Source organism: Eumetopias jubatus, unplaced genomic scaffold (genome assembly GCF_037043125.1).
Source record: "Eumetopias jubatus isolate StellerSeaLion01/CBP00866 unplaced genomic scaffold, mEumJub1_p1.0 scaffold_17, whole genome shotgun sequence".
Taxonomy (NCBI): domain Eukaryota; kingdom Metazoa; phylum Chordata; class Mammalia; order Carnivora; family Otariidae; genus Eumetopias; species Eumetopias jubatus.
The window spans coordinates 12510905-12526447 of record NW_028274823.1 but is presented as its reverse complement, the minus strand read 5'-3'; the positions used below and the strand labels follow the sequence as shown (position 1 = coordinate 12526447).

The 15543-nt window shown below is 53.5% G+C and overlaps 1 protein-coding gene across 3 annotated transcripts in view; it reads left to right on the top strand.

Moving 5' to 3' along the window:
* GRK5 (G protein-coupled receptor kinase 5) overlaps positions 1–15543 on the top strand; it is a 206889-nt gene that overhangs the window by 87581 nt on the left and 103765 nt on the right. For 2 of the 3 annotated variants that reach the window (XM_028121729.2, XM_028121726.2), the window contains exon 2: positions 9147–9242. The exons of the other annotated variant lie outside the window; for it this stretch is intronic. In XM_028121729.2, coding sequence (XP_027977530.1) covers positions 9147–9242 — 96 coding nt within the window. The remainder of the gene's footprint in view (positions 1–9146; positions 9243–15543) is intronic. 3 annotated transcript variants of the gene reach the window in all.

Genomic DNA, 15543 nt, shown 5'->3' with positions numbered 1-15543 from the left:
GGAGGTTACCTCCCAGGAACCGGGGACAAAGACCAGTCAAATTCCTCATTGTATACCAGCGGCCAACTGGGCCTGGGCAGAGGGGTGAGTGAGCCTGGTATGGTCTGCAGAGGGGTACGTGGTGGCATGGGGGGCAGACACCTCAGCGCCAGCTTCTCTATGTCTCCATGGCCTTCTGACTCCCACAAACCCAGCTGCTCTTAGCTGCCTTTCCTTGGATTCTTAGAGGCCTCCATGATCCTGGTAACAATCCCCTTCTTTGCAGGTCAACTCAAATGAGTCTCTCTTACTGCTAACCTTGGCTAGAACTGTACTCACCAACACTGTTTTTCGATTTGAGCTCTGTGGGAAAACATCCTTCCTCCTCAGGGCCCACACAATGTATCAGGTCCTCTGTGGACCCTGGCAGGCCCATCTCCATAGATGGTTCTCTCCTCTCTGGGATCTGTAGAACAATCAAGGTCCAGAGGCCATCAGAATGCAGAGACACCCAGTAGAGGAAGTGTGCACTCCTTGTACAGGAGGGGTTTGAGGGCAGTCCTGCCCAGCCTGTTAGGGAGCCAGGCCAGGGCCTGGGGGCATGAAGTGGGGTTCCCTGAAGCTGGCTTCCCAACCTGGACCCTTATAAGCCAGCACTGAGCATGTTGGAAATAGGAGGGCTCTTTTTTTTTTTTTTTTAAGATTTTATTTATTTATTTGACAGAGAGAGACAGTGAGAGAGTTCGGAACACAAGCAGGCAGAGGGAGAGGGAGAAGCAAGCTCCCTCTGAGCAGGGAGCCCGATGCGGGGCTTGATCCCAGGACCCTGGGACCATGACCTGAGCTGAAGGCAGCCACTTAACGTCTGAGCCACCCAGGCGCCCTAGGAGGGCTCTTATGCAGTTTGCCCCTCACTCCGGCTGGTGGCCTGGTAAGTGGCTGACGCCGTCAAGCATCCGTGTGAGAAGAAGCTCAAGTCAGGCAGGTGCTTGTCAGTCAGATCCCAGGATCACTGAATTTGGGGGCTGGGAGGAACATTTTTGGTGGTTTGTCCCAATCCTGCTGTGTTTCTTTTAATCCTTTTTAGAAGTAGGCAGGGCAGAAATCACCGATCAGAGAGAGGGAATTTCCCAGAGAGAGTGGTTCCATCTTCCCATTTCTCGTGTGATGTTCAGGAACTTTCTCTTACTTTAGGGCAGTGGTTCTCAAGCTTGAATGAGCATCAGAATCGCCTGGAAGGCTCATTAATACACAGGTGGCTGGGTGCCACTCCCAGAGTTTCTGAGTCAATACATCTACAGTTAGGCCTGAGAATCTGCATTTCTAACACGTTACCCAGTGAAGCTGATGCTGCTGATCCAAGGACCACACTGACCCTCTGATTCAAGGGTGTGAAGGAAGGTCTTCCCAACAAATGCATGGAGGCTTCCTCAGCTTCCCCCAAGGCCACTTTCCTCTGATCAGCTGCTCATTTGTCAGCAGCGAAGAAAGAACTTTAGACTAAGAGTCCAACACCAGGGTCCTCGGTCAGGTTGTGACGCGGCCGCTTGAGTGATTTGAGGCAAGTTTCTTGCCCCTCTGAGACTGTTTTCCCATCGGCAAAATGGGTTCAGGAATAGGACCTCCTCATGGACTTGATGTGAGAATTAATTGCGATGATGTCCTCACCGATTGTCCCTGGACCCTCGGAGTACAGGAAGGGTTGTGTTTCTTTAATTTCCAGATCAAATATATCATACCATAAGGTTAATGAGAATCCCAGGGTCAATTGTTTGGCAAAGGGCTGTCCCCCTTCCTTCCGAGGGTGGAAAGAGAAGGCCCAGGGCTCGAAGGAGTCCAGCCAACAACTTTGCAGTCCTGCTGACCATCGGGGTCTCTGCTGTTGCTGGTTTTGTCAGCCCCAGCAGCTGGGGTGGCCAGTTCCCAGGCCTCCTTTGGAGGAGGGGCCTCTGCTGGTAGCCCCACTCCTCCGTGCCACAGGGCCACGATCCCTGGGGGGCTGGAGGTTCCTTCGTGCTCAGAGCCCCTCATCACTGGGATCCATGGAGCCCGTGCCCTTGTAGAGCTCAGCACCACCCCCCCAGCGCCGTCCCCCACAGTAGGGGTGGGTCTGCCTCGCTCTGCTCCCTCTGGTTCCCTCTGCCCTCAGAGCACGAAACCCTCCCTCGAGCCCAGTACAAGCAGCAAGAATGACAGTAAGCCAGTTTCTTCCCCCACAGTGACCACTTTCTCATGGCAGCTTTTTTGGAGCGATCCTTTTATTCTTCCCTGGGGGCATCTACGGGAGCAAAAGGAATGCCAGTTAGTTTACGAGCGCTTGGCCCGTGCTGAAGAAATGGTAGCTACCTCTTACTTTGCCTTTTGTGCCCACACTCTAGTCCCTGCTAGGACTTGCCGTCCTGCCAGAGGAGCCCCCACTCCTCTTGGCTACTCTCCCTTCTTCTGCCCGCCACCCCCTTATCACACTTGCCTTAGCCCTCCTGGGGTGCACCTGTAAGAGGCCATTGTTGGCGGCCCAGGGGGACCCTGGGGGCGGGAGGAAGGAGAAATGATTTGCTAAACAATTTCATTCTGGAAACTGCCCCCTCCTTCTTACGGGGCCACCTGGGGGTGAGGCCCCAAGTCAGGGAACGCTCCTATCTTCCTGTTGCCCACCTTTCTCCGGGTTTTGCCTGGACTCTTTCCCATTCCAGGAGCAAGACCTGCCATCTTGATCCTTTGGTGCCTTTCCTCAGAGTGGTGAGCTGGCAGAGTTCAGCCAGTGTCCCCAACATCTTGGCCTCTTCCCTTCTTGGGCGGGACCCCTTCTTGTCTAGCCCCCCAGCCCGTGTGGCTGCCATCCCCTCCCTGGCTGGAGCCGCCCCTCCTCCATGGAGCCCCCCGCCTACCAGGTCACACTCCGAGCAGTCTTGCTCATCTCTGCTCTTTGAAGCCTGGAACGAGCTGGATGTTCCTGAGGGCAGGGACCATGTCCAGTTCACTGACTCGTTTCCAGCCCATGAAAGATAAACTGTGGGCAGCAGTGGGTCAGATGGTGAAGCAAATAAAACCCAAAGCTGCTCAAGACAAGAAATGGCTGTGAGTCAGTGCAGGGGGGCTCATTCACTCCTCATTAATTCCTCTCCCTGAGCCTCTGGCTTCTCATCTGTGAAATGGGGCTAATGCCACCTTAATGAGCCCCAAACAGCACCCAGTTCAGTGCTGACCTCAGGAGGCTGGGGGTGGGGTAGGGTGGGGTGGGGTGGAGGTTGTCATTGATTCCGGCAAACATTTGTTTACCCAGTCAGTCAGCCTAACTTAAAATGAGAGCTTGTGATTAACCGGGCAAGTTGTGTGAGCTGCCCCACCCTCTGGAGGGACATTGAAAAGGTCTGGGTGGAGCTGGGCGTGGGCTGTGGGCTTGGCAAGGGAGTTCTGCCTCTCCAGGGCAGCCCTGGAAGGGGCATTGGCGGGGGGCTTGAGGAAGGAGCAAGGCTCCAGCAGGTGGAGGGATCAGGAACTTCTGCGGGGTCACGGGATGGGGGAGGGGGGAGAGGATGATGCATACAGAGGTCCGAGGGATGACACTTGCGTCTGCTTGGCAAATGCTGTTTGAGCATCTACAGTGGGCCAGGAGAGAGCAACAGAGAGCACGGAAACCCAGGTCCCTGCCACCATGGTCTTCCCTCGAGCAGGGAGACTGAGGCTAGGCAAGTAAAGCACTAAATAGGAAGCTGTGGGGTACTGATGAGAGCTGGGGCCGGTGCTGGGAATCTGGTAGTGACTTCACACGTACAGGTTGGGCACGTCAGTGAAAATGGGCCGAATGTTTTGGAAGAATGGATCAGTGAATCTGTCAGCTGACGAGAGTGTGCGAGAGAGAGAGAGAGAGAGAGAGACTGCCCAGCGGCCCAGGGCCTCCCAAACACTGTTCAGTGGCAGTTGTGAAGGCAGAGAATGGGGCCCACTTCAGCTACCCAGGTGAGAGAAGGCCCTCCAGGATGGCCACACAGTGCTCAGGGCAGTCTTGAACCTGGATGCCGGCATTAAGACTTGAAGCGTGGAGGGGAAACGCTCACATTGATTGGGTAGGCAGAAGATGATCCTGCCAGAGGGATCAATGAGTGCAAAGGCCCTGAGAGCAATGGCAGGGAGGAAATAAAGCTTGGGGGGACGGTGACCATGGTGAAGGGCTTGGCCAAGGAGAATGGGTGACCAGTGGTGGAGGGGCAGGCCTGGGAACTGGCCACCCCAGCTGCTGGGGCCTCCATCAGTGGTGGAGAGGTGTTGCCTCTAGCCCCCCTATAGGCCTGACATCCCTCCCAAGCGGGGAGGTGGGCCTGGGGCAGTGGAGGCCACAGGGCAGGGACACACAAGGAACTTCAGCAGCAGGGTGGTCGCCCTCACTGCCTCAGGGTCCTGAGAAACAATCACATCCGGTTGAAATAATAAACAGTATCAGATACACCATCTGCTAACCCAGCAGCACACTTAAGAGCCAGATATCTGGAAGTGGAGACCTCTTCGAGGCGAGTTTTGGTTATGGTGAAGACAGGAGACTTTGCTCCATCCCGTGTGAGTTACGGAGGGGCAGGGTGTATGTCATGAGACTTTTTAAGGAACTGGAGGCCAGGTGAGTGGGGAGGCCATTCAGGATCCATGCGGCCATTTAGGGGGACACCCTGCTGAGAGCGTCCCTGTATTAGTTTTCTGTCACCACAGTAACACGTACCACGACCCCAGTGGATGAAAGGAACACAAATTATTGAGTTACAGAAGTCGGACGTGGGTCTCACTGGGTTAAAACTAGGGTGTTGGCAGGACTCCGTTCTTTCTGGAGGCTCTCAAGGAGACTCTGTTTTCTTGCCTTTTCTGGTTTCTAGAGGCTGCCTGCTTTCTCGTGGCCCCTTCCATCTTCAAAGACAGCAGTGGCTGGCCTTTCTCACCCAGCATCACTCTAAACTGACTCTTCTGCTCCCTCTTGTAAGGACCCTAATGCTTACATTAGGACCACCGAGACCATCTGGGATAATGTTCCTGCTGTTACCCTTACTTCTCTCTGCAGTATTCATTCCCCTCTGTCATGTATCCACATATCCACAGGCGTCAGAGAGTAGGACATGGACACTTTGGGGGGCTTTATTCTGTCTACCCCAGTCCCTGCCCTGTTCCGGGGGCTGAGGAGGTAAGGAATAGGAGGCAAGGAGCCCCATGTGGGTTGGGAAGTCTGCCTTCTTGCCCTGGGGCAGCCCCGTGGGTGGCTGTGTGAGACCCTCTCCCTTCCTTCCTAACTCCAACTTCAACAACACATTGCCCCATTACTAACGTCTCCCCCAAACCCTGCACTTCTGAGGGGTCAAAATGCTTGTTAAATAGAGCAGTGTTTCTCCTCCTCAGCACTATTGACATTTTGGATCAGATTGCTCTGTGTTGTCGGGGCCTGTCCCATGCATTGTGCAGTGTGTAACCACATCCCTGGCCTGTGCCTACTCATGGCCAGTAGCACCCCCAGCCCAGCTGTGACAACCAAAAATCTCTCTAGACATTGCCAAATGGCCCCCAGAGGACAAATCGCCTGGGTTGAGAACCACTGAAATAAAGTCTTTAATGTCTGTCTTCCTTGCTAGATTAGAAGCCCCCAAATGGCGACACCCTGTGTCTCTTGCCTGCCACTGTGTCCCCAGCACCTGCATAGAGCTTGGCATTTAGTAGATGCTCAACATATATTGGTTGAGTGAATTAATGAGTCTGTGTTAATTTTCCTAATGGATAAATTAATCCATAAAAAGTATGCACGCACACACACACACACACACACACGTGTGTACATGTGTAAAGTAGACCCCTAATTTCCATAGATTGGCCACCTGAGAATCACCTGGGGAGCCTTTTCAAAAGTCACATCCCTGGGTTTTGATTGCAGACAGTTGGGGTACAGCCTGGTAGTCCATATTGTCAAGAAGGTTTCATTAGTTCCATAGAAAGATAGAACTACTGTGTGATCCAGCGATTCCCCTCCTGGGCATAGACCCAAAAGAATTGAAAGCAGGGACTCAGATATCCATAGCAGCATCGATCACAAAAGTCAAGCGGTGGGAACGACCCAAGTGTTCATCCAGAGATGAATGGATAAACCAAACGTGGTACCTACACACAGTGGAATATTATTTTGTCTTAAAAATGGAATGAAATCTGACAGATGCTGCCATAAGAATGAACCTTGAGGACATTATGTAAGTGTAATAATCATACATATTGTATGATTTTGCTTATTGGAGGTCCCTACAGTAGTGAAATTCATGGAGACAGCAAGTAGAGTGTTGGCTGGCAGGAGATGGGGGAAAAGGGAGTTAGCGTTTGCTAGGTGCAGAATTCCAGTTTGGGGTGATGAAAAAGTTCTGGAGGTGGATGGTGGTGATGGTTATACAACAAGATGAATATACTCAATGCACTGGACTGTATACCTAATAATGGGTAATATGGTAAATTTCATGTTGTGTATGTTTTATCTTAACACACACACACACACACACACACACACACACACACACACACACACGTGCTTTCTTCTAGCCAGATCTGGGAGTGAATAGTGTGGGAATGGGAGGGGACAAGGACTTCGATGGGTTCTGATGGCCACTCTTGACCTCCCAGCCTGGTGGAGGCTGAGACGGTAGCATCTGAATTGCTGATGTCTCTAGAGGGCAGCCCTTTTCTGGGGGGTGCGCATTTCAATCCCTCTGGAGGCCAGGCAGGCTGCCTGCATGGAGGCCCCGTGGCCTGTCCATGAGAGTGGCTGCTCCCTATCTCCAGCCAGTTCTTGCCACGTGGGATGCCTGGTTATGGAGAAAAGTCTGAAATCTGGATTTGCATGGCAAGTCTCCTCGTGGTTTCAGATCTTGACACCTAGTTCAGTGAACAAGCAAACAAGCCACGTGTGGGTCAAGCATAACAAGTCCCCAGGCGTCTGGGGTGGCTTCTTTTCTCAGAGCTTGTAGGCTGGGGCCCCATCTAGAGAGATCCCCATTCCTGCTCCTCTTACTCAACACTCCATCACTTCTGTGGCCGGACACCTTTTTTTTTTTTTTTTTTGAGAATTTCCCTGGCTTTCGAAGCACCCCAAAGGAAAGTCTACACACAGAAGGGTGAGGGTGCAGGCCTAGGGTCTGGATTCCACTCAAGTTGGGGTCTTGGCTCTGCCATTAATGAGCCATTAAAGGCCACTTTCTTCTTTCTTCCATGCCTCGGTTTCCTTATCTGTCAAGGGGGAATAGTCATAGTTCTGCCTTGTAGACTTACAGTGAGGGCTCCAGAGAGTGCACGTGAGTGGCTTGGCCCGGGGAAGGGCCCGGGGAAGAGCTCTGCTATGTGTGCCCATGTGTGTTGACCCCAGCTAGAGGAAAGAGCCCATGAGTCTAGTCAGACAGGCCATCCGCTGGCGAGTTGCTCAACTTTGGACATTTGTTTTTTCATCTGTGACGTGGGTCCAGTGATCTCTTCCTCAAAGAGTCATTCTGAAGATTAAACAAGGTAATGTTCCAATCTTACCTGGCCACAGCAAGTGTCCAGTGCACACTCGTTCTGCCCCTTGGAGTCTGAGGCCTTTGCCTTCTGCAGAGATTGGAAAGGAAGGAAGATAGGATGAGCAGAGAGCAGAGAAAGGACCCCCCCACCCCAGCTCCCTCTCCTACTTCCCAGCCCCCGGGGTGGGGGGTCCTGGTCCTGGCCTCAGAAGCTAACCCAACTCACTGATGGGGAACCCGGCCTCAGCTGCCCACGGCAGCCGGGTTGACAGTGAGGAATCCTCACTCATGGAGACCAGCTCCCTGCCAGCCCCGGGGCACACACTGGGCCAAGGTGGGTACAAGCTAAGCTCCTCCTGCATCCCTTGGTTTGCTGGTTGGAGAGAGGGGCCCAGGCCTGCTCTGGGAGGGTTAGAGACTGGAGGCACTGCACACCCACCCAGAGCAGGGAGCAGGCCCAGGGTGCCCAAGCTCTGTCCCAGATCCCACTTCTCTAACTGGGCCCCAGACCCCACAGGGGTTGAGGTGTTGACTGTGTGAAGGAAAGTAAAAGGCCCTTAATATCCCAAGATACTGAGGGGTCTAAAGGGCTATGTGACCTTTAGCAAGATGGTATCTGAGGCCACTCTGGGGGTGGGGGGTGGGTGATGGCATCTCAGTCCCTTGAGAGTCCTGGCACGACACAGAGGGGCCTCTGGGTCTGAGGCCCAAGCACTGGTGGGCTCAGGGACACGGGCGAGAGTTGGCGCTTCCCCTTGCTGTTTGCACACCTGAGCGTTCTGCCATCTGTCCACCGTCCCATGGGGAAGGAGTAGCGTGGGTGATGGGAATGCCCCGTGTGTATACCTTATTCAGCTCCGTGTGTTCACTGCATAGTCATCATGTGTGTGGGGTCAGCATGTGTGCATCTTCATTGCACGTGTGTTCATCATGTGTGCCAGTGCATTACATATGCATGTCCCTAGCGTGTGCATGCTCATCATACGTGCACACTGGGGAGGACGTGAGGCAGGATGGGGCCCTTCTGGAGTCCTTCCAGCCTTGAGAATGCAGCCTCTTGTGGCCGTGGGGTTTGTAAGGAGGGGGAAGAAGGGGGTACAGGAGCCGAGTGGAAATTGAAGTCCCTGCTCCCGGCATCTGGCCTCCAGTTGGGGAAGGGGACTCTCCACAGAAAACAAGAGGACCAAAAGAGGCAATGAGGGGGCTGCAGTCCGCTCACTTGTGGATCCATTCTGTGAGGATTTCCTGAGCCCGAAGGCAATATGAAGTCCAGCTGACCTGGCCCCTGCCATGGGAAGGCTGGGGTCTAGTCTGGGCCCAGAGGCTGGGCACCCAGCAGGTCTGAACAGCGGTGGGAGATGTCGACAAAGAACAGGGCACCGGATGTGGGCTCAGGCCTGGCTGACTGGAGGGGCTTGTCTGCTCCTGCTGGTGGAGGGGCCCAGGCCCGACTGTGCGGGGAGAACACACACGCTTGATGCTGGCCAGCAGGGGGGGTGTGTGTGCTTGCTGGGGTCTGGGGTGTGTCACTGACTTGACCTTAAGCCCCCTGGCTGTCTCCCAGCCCTGGAAGCTGGTGGACAGACTCACTGGGATGGGAACCAGGCTCTGGAGCCTTGGACAAGACCAACATCAGCCCAACATCTTTTCCCCCCATTTCTGCAGGGGGTGGAGGAAAGCGCAAGGGGAAAAGCAAGAAGTGGAAGGAAATCCTGAAGTTTCCTCACATTAGCCAGTGTGAAGACCTCCGAAGGACCATAGGTAAGCTGTCCTCTGCCTGGAGGGGGTGTGGGGAAGGGGCTGGGAGAGGAGCGAGGAGCCCGTTGACCAACAAACTGTTTATACAGTGAGTCAAATACGAACCCGTTAATGCAGCAGAGTGATTCCAGATAGGAGCTCCAGGCTGACATCCTTGCTAATTGACATAAAGATGAAACTAACAGGGGCGCCTGCGTGGCTCAGCTGGCTAAGCGTCCGACTCTTGATTTCGTCTCAGGCTGTGATCTCAGGGTTGTGGTGGGTTCAAGCCCCGAGTTGGGCTCTGCGCTAGGCATGGAGCCTGCTTAGGATTCTTTCTCTCCCTCTCCCTTTCCCCTTCCCCCCAACCCCCCCCCAAAATAGGAAACTAACAGTCATTGAATATTTGGTGTGTGCTGGGCAGGAGTATCTCCCAATTACCCTTGGAGGCAAGTACTGGGTTTTTTTCCTCCATCTTTCAGATTTGAGGATCTGTAAGTGGCCCGAAGTTGCACAGCTTGTGGGAGGGTGGTGGAGGTGGGCCAGGCCTGGCACTGAGCGCCCCTCACAGCTCTTACCCTTCTTGCCCGGAGCCTGTGGGCTCTGCCCTCAGCAAGCAGGCTTTGGGAGCTGAGAGTGGGGTGAATGTCTGGGTTTCCTTTCCTCTTGCTGAGGATGCTGATGCTCATGGAGGGGCCACCCTGTTCAGTGGGACAGCCCAGTCCTCTTTATTGGGTACCCACTCAGCCAAGCACCTCCCACAGCAGAGGGGCCTTGTTTCTCATGGGTCCGGCACAGCCAAACTCACCAATTGAGAACACAGCGCTCCCAGGGAGGGGGTGGACATGATGAGGCTCCTCCATACTGGTGGGGGCCCTGGCCCTTCTCTCCTGTGAGCTCTTTATACGCCCCTTGCCATATGAAGGCTTCTTATCTGTTCCTGACTATTGGAGGGCATGGACGTGTTAACCACTTCTTAGTACACCGAGATCCGTTGAGCACTGGACATAGGGTGGCCTTGTCACCCAGAACTCTGTGGGCCTAGCTGCCCTTGGGACTTCTGCCTGGGGCTGTGGGTGAACTGCCCGATGCCTGCCATGAAATGTGAGGCCACTCACGATCACTTAGGTTTTCTGAATGGCTTTTCTAGGTGGCCTGGCCTCCACCAGTTCCCCAGGCCAGGCAGGACTTACATGGCATCCTAAGCCTGCTCAGTCCTGGCTGCTTGAGCCACCCTCCAGATTCTTCTGCTTTGCTGTGATAGCAGGTGACAACTGTTCGCTCTGGGTGCCCCACATGCCCGCCATGGAGCTCCCTTAATTAGTGTTTATGAAATGAAAGGAAGCCACCTGCACTCCATGAAGGCAGATGTGAGCAGGTGAAGCAGGTAGGGTGCTAAAGCATGGGGAAATGTCCTCAAGATCCACCGTCCACCTTAACAACTCAGATCAGGTCCCCCACCGTGTTCTTGGTGCGAGTGGAGCTGGCCTAAGGGATCAGGGTCAATGGATTCAGACAGACTTGGGTTCAGATCCCACCTGACGAGTCACTTAATCTTAGTGACCTTCCATTTCCTCAGGTGAAAGAAGTGATCATGAACCCAGTCAAATGAGACCATGTGTGTAAATGGGGCTTCACTGGAGCCCTCCTCAGGAGCCCAGGACACCCTTCCCTTAGCACTCCAGCTTTCTTTCTGGAATGCCCAATAGCCTCCACTCTGCTGGGCCCTTCCCGTGCTGGGCGTGCTGCAGTCACCCTTGATGCTGGGGACACCTGGGGCAGGGTGGGAGAGAAGATGGGCACCATCTCCTGGGCCTGGGAGCATTTTGCCAAGCTAAACTCCAGGTGGCTTTCAGAGAGAAGGGAGGAAGAGCCTCTCTGGAGTCTGGCCATTATTTCCCTGGGCCATTTTATTCTTCATGCTAACTTAAACTTGGAGAGGGGCGCCTGGGTGGCTCAGTCGTTAAGCGTCTGCCTTCGGCTCAGGTCATGGTCCCAGGGTCCTGGGATCGAGCCCCGCATCGGGCTCCCTGCTCAGCGGGGAGCCTGCTTCTCCCTCTCCCACTCCCCCTGCTTGTGTTCCCTCTCTCGCTGTGTCTCTCTCTGTCAAATAAATAAAATCTTAAAAAAAAAAAAAAACTTGGAGAGACTAGGGCCTAGGGATGGGGACCTCAGTTACCATGTTGTCGTACACCCTGGGGAGACAAGCCCTCTCTGGTCCAGGGTGAGCAAGTTCACTGGAGACCAGAATGCCTGTTCTGGGTCCTGAGCCCGGTTTTCCTCAGTGGGCCCAGGGAATGGCTCCCACTCATGCTTACAGCCAAAAAATTGATGCAAGAGGCTTTTCTGGGGTGCTGATTTGGAGGAGAGAGCTTGAAATAGGAGGAAAGACCCCCCGCACTGAAGTGGGGAGCTGTGCAGAGAGGTGGGGTAATTGTGGGAGAGCCAGCTTGCTTGGGAGGAGCCTTGCCCATGAAGCTTGTTCTTGGGAAGCTGTTTGCCTCTCTGCCTTTGGGTAGACTGCCCACAGGTGGTGATACCAGGCATGACCTGGGGGCACCGTCAGGCCCCACAACTACTTCCTCAGAGAATTTGACTTAGGCCCCTGGTAAGGATCTTTCAGAGCACACCGTCCTCTTCTGTGGGAGCACCCTGCCTCAGCTGTTCTGGTCACCCCAAGTGCGAAAGGCTCTTCAGGAAGGATCTTTTCAATTCGCCACTGTGTAGCTGGTGCCTGAAGGTGCACAACAGAGGTTGGGTGGATGAATGAGCAAAGAATGAAGGGGCGTGAGTAGCACTGAATTTATACAGTGTTTCCAATAAATGGAAGAGTATTGAAAGCCCTGTAAGGGCTTTCCTGTAACTGCCAGACAGGTTAAAGAAATTGGGAGTATTCTGCTGTATTTGATTCATGTGTTTCTTAAAAATATAAAACATAGGGGCATCTGGGTGTCTCAGTCAGTTAAGCGTCTGCCTTCAGCTCAGGTCATGATCTCAGGGTCCTGGGATTGAGCCCCGAGTTAGGCTCCCTGCTGAGCAGGGAGCCTCCTTCTCCCTCTGCCTCTGTGTGCTCGCTTGCTCTCTCTCTCAAATAAATAAATAAATCTTAAAAAAAATATATAAAACATAATATGAAATGTAGGATTTCAGTTCCAGACATGATGGAGTAGACACACTGTCCCCTACCCTCCCACCAAGGACAGGCAAAAGCTCTGGGCATTATGTATGAAACAAAGAGAGGAAAGTTGTGAAAAGTGGAGAGATGAAGGCAGACTGGCTGGGGACCCGGGAATGTGAGGAATGACATGCTAGCAAGCTCCTGGGTTCTCTTTTCTGCCTCCCTTATTCCCAGGGACCGGGTGCTGGAGAGACTCACAATCCAGAAATGCCAATGGGTACAGATAAAAACGAACCCCCTCCCAAGAAAAACAAAACCCAGCCTGTTCTTTCTAACCAGAGCCCTGGGAAAGGGGCTCCGAGCTGAACAGGCAGCGGTTGGAAACAGCGGTCACTCTTCCACGCTGGTCCTCACCAGCGACGTGGGTGCCTCTGTTTCCCTTTCTGCTGCTCAGTTAACCTGGTTCCAAAGACCAAGTGCATGCTTCCTCTCTGTTTCTCTCTGACTGTTCTGATCCTTCGAGGTGACCCAGCCCTGCCCCTTCCAGCCCCCTCCTTCCAAAGCCAGACCCTCCACATCCCACACTGCATCCCTGTCCCTCCACGAGGCTCGCAGGCATTGCCGAGAAGTACCACAAATGTCCCTCAGCTCCCAGTTGGCCTGGCCCCGCTCTCACTTTCTGTTTGGGGCATCTGGGAGCATAGGATTCAGCTCTCACCTTGTCTTGGTCTGAGGACCCCACCCCATGGGCCCCATCCCCATCTGTCCCTGTATGTCCATAAACAGGCCTCTTGGCAGGGCCCACTCCCCGGGGAGGGTGGGAGAAACGTGCGTGCCGGTGTGTGAAAATGGATTCTTCTGTTCTCCTGGAGGGCATTGAAAAGACTCTGTGTGTGCGAGAGCAGTGCGAAGAGAGGCCCGGGGAAAACAGGAAGGCAGCCGTAAACGGCGGGGCTGCTGCTCGTGGCAGTGGGTCCCGGTGCCTGAGCCTCCCTGAGCGGTCACGGCCCGCCCCCCTGGTGTTTGCCTGGCCTCTGCTGGGGTCCTGCTGGAAGACTTTTCTAAAATAAAAATCTCATTTCTTTTCTAGACGAATATACAAACCAAAAAGGGGCAAATGCCGCATTTATTTTTCTTGTGGACACATGAGCTCACTTTCTGAAGCTCTTTGGGAGGATGCCCTGTGGGGGGTGGGGTTCGGGCCAAGGGACAGGGTTCCTCTGGACCCAGAGGTTAGCGTGAGGTGGGGTGGTGGGCAGGCTCCTGATCAGAGGGAAGAGCACGAGGACCCGGGGACGCTGCCCCCTCCCGACGGCCCAGGACAGTGGTCAGGGAAGGCCACACCCTCTCCTGCCCTTGACATTGCCCCACACAACCACAGGCCCTGCAGCCAGGGGGCCTTTGAAACACGGAAACCGTAGCCCTCGAAACCCGTTGAAACGGCAGCTCTCTGTCCCACCCGGAATAAAAGTCAAACTCCTTACCGTGGCTTGTGAGCCCCTGGGCTATTGGGCGAAGCCTAGGGACCCCTTCTCAGAACAAGGCTCTTCGTTTTCTAAAACAAAATTCATGGGGTTATAAGGGAAGCCAGTTCTCTTCAGATTCAGTTCTTAGATACTTTTCAAATTTATGATATTGGAATATGTGTGCTTTTCTGTTAAGACTTTAAATAATAACGGCCAACCGCTGGTCTCATGGCTACTGTAACTTTGCATTTGTGATGAGCATTAGTGCTATTTGCAGATGTCTGCAACAGTGGTGTTATGGACGAGCAGTTTCTGTCGTCGACCAGTCCTGGGCACCCCTAACGTCACCGTCGGTTGTTGTTGACGTTCGAGACTGGAGAAGTGCTGGTTTTCAGGTAGAGGTTGGTGAAAAGAGAGATGACATTTTTCTCCATCCAAGTCTGCGGACCCCCGAGATCCTACCCGTGGGCTTCTTGGCAGTGCCCTTCCCACCCTGCCCTACATGAGCCGGCCCTCGCCTTTGTTTACAGTCACTCCCTCCTGCCCCATGCGCAAACCGCACTGGTCACCTTTCTGTTCTCCAAATGCCCCACGTGTGTTTCCAGCCTGGAGCCTTTGCTCCTGCTCTTCCCTCCACCTGGAACGCTCTTCCCTACATTTTTCCAGGGAGCCGTTAGGTCTCAGCTCAGATAGAAGCCTTTGCAACCAGCTTCTAGAAAGGAGCCCCACTCTCCCTCTACTTGCTGCCCCTCACATGGTGCAATTTCTTAATGTTCTTTGCCCATAACTACATCTGAAATCATCTTTTGTTTAGTCTTTAATTGTGTATTTTCTGTCCCCCAGTGGGACTGGGCGCCCCATGACAGTAATGACTGGGTCTTGTCTGGTTCACCACCAGAACAGTGCCCAGCACACAGTAGGGGCTCACTAAATATTGGGTGAATCAAGGAGCGAATGAAGTGTGTGCAATATTGGAAGTCAAGGCTCTTTTGAAAAGATGTGTGACATGTGCATACCGGACCCAAATTTAATCTAAACAGCATTCTCCACTGAAAGTACTAGAAGTTTGGACTTAGGAAGCACCTACTCTAGCACCCCTGCCCCAATCCTTACTGCGTAGATGAGGAAGCTTCATACCCTTATGAGACCAGGCCATGGTCTCACATCTACTCAGCGGGGGAGGCCAGCCACCGTGGCCCAGGCCCCTTTCCCCTGAGGCTGCAGTTTGACTAATCGTCACAGGGATGTGAGGTTTTCATAGAGTCCTCAACTCAAGGAACTCAAAGCGTCTTCTCCAACCATGCATTTTAGACCTGAGTAAATAGGCTCCAAGGTAGAAGTGACCTGCCCAGGACAGTCCAGGCCCCTGGCCCTGAGCTACAGCTTTCCACTGCTCAGCATCAGATTGACTCATAAGGGTATGACGTTTGGGGCATCAGCCTCCAGCCAGTATTCAAATCAGAGAGACCCGTTCGTCACCCAGAGGGAGAGACATTTCTGTTGGTCTTTTTCTGGGGTCTTTATTTTATCTCATGTGAATGGGTTGCATGTTCATTTGCTTATTCAATCAGTATTTACTCAGCACTTACTATGCACTACCCACTGGGGAGACAGACCTGGTTCCTCCTCTCCTGGAGCTTACTCACGGCTTTGCCCAGGAGACTGATGGAAATGAAGAGGTGATAACAAATCGAGAGAGTTGCACGATGGAGGAATAGGATGTTAAGCTGGAGAAGAATTG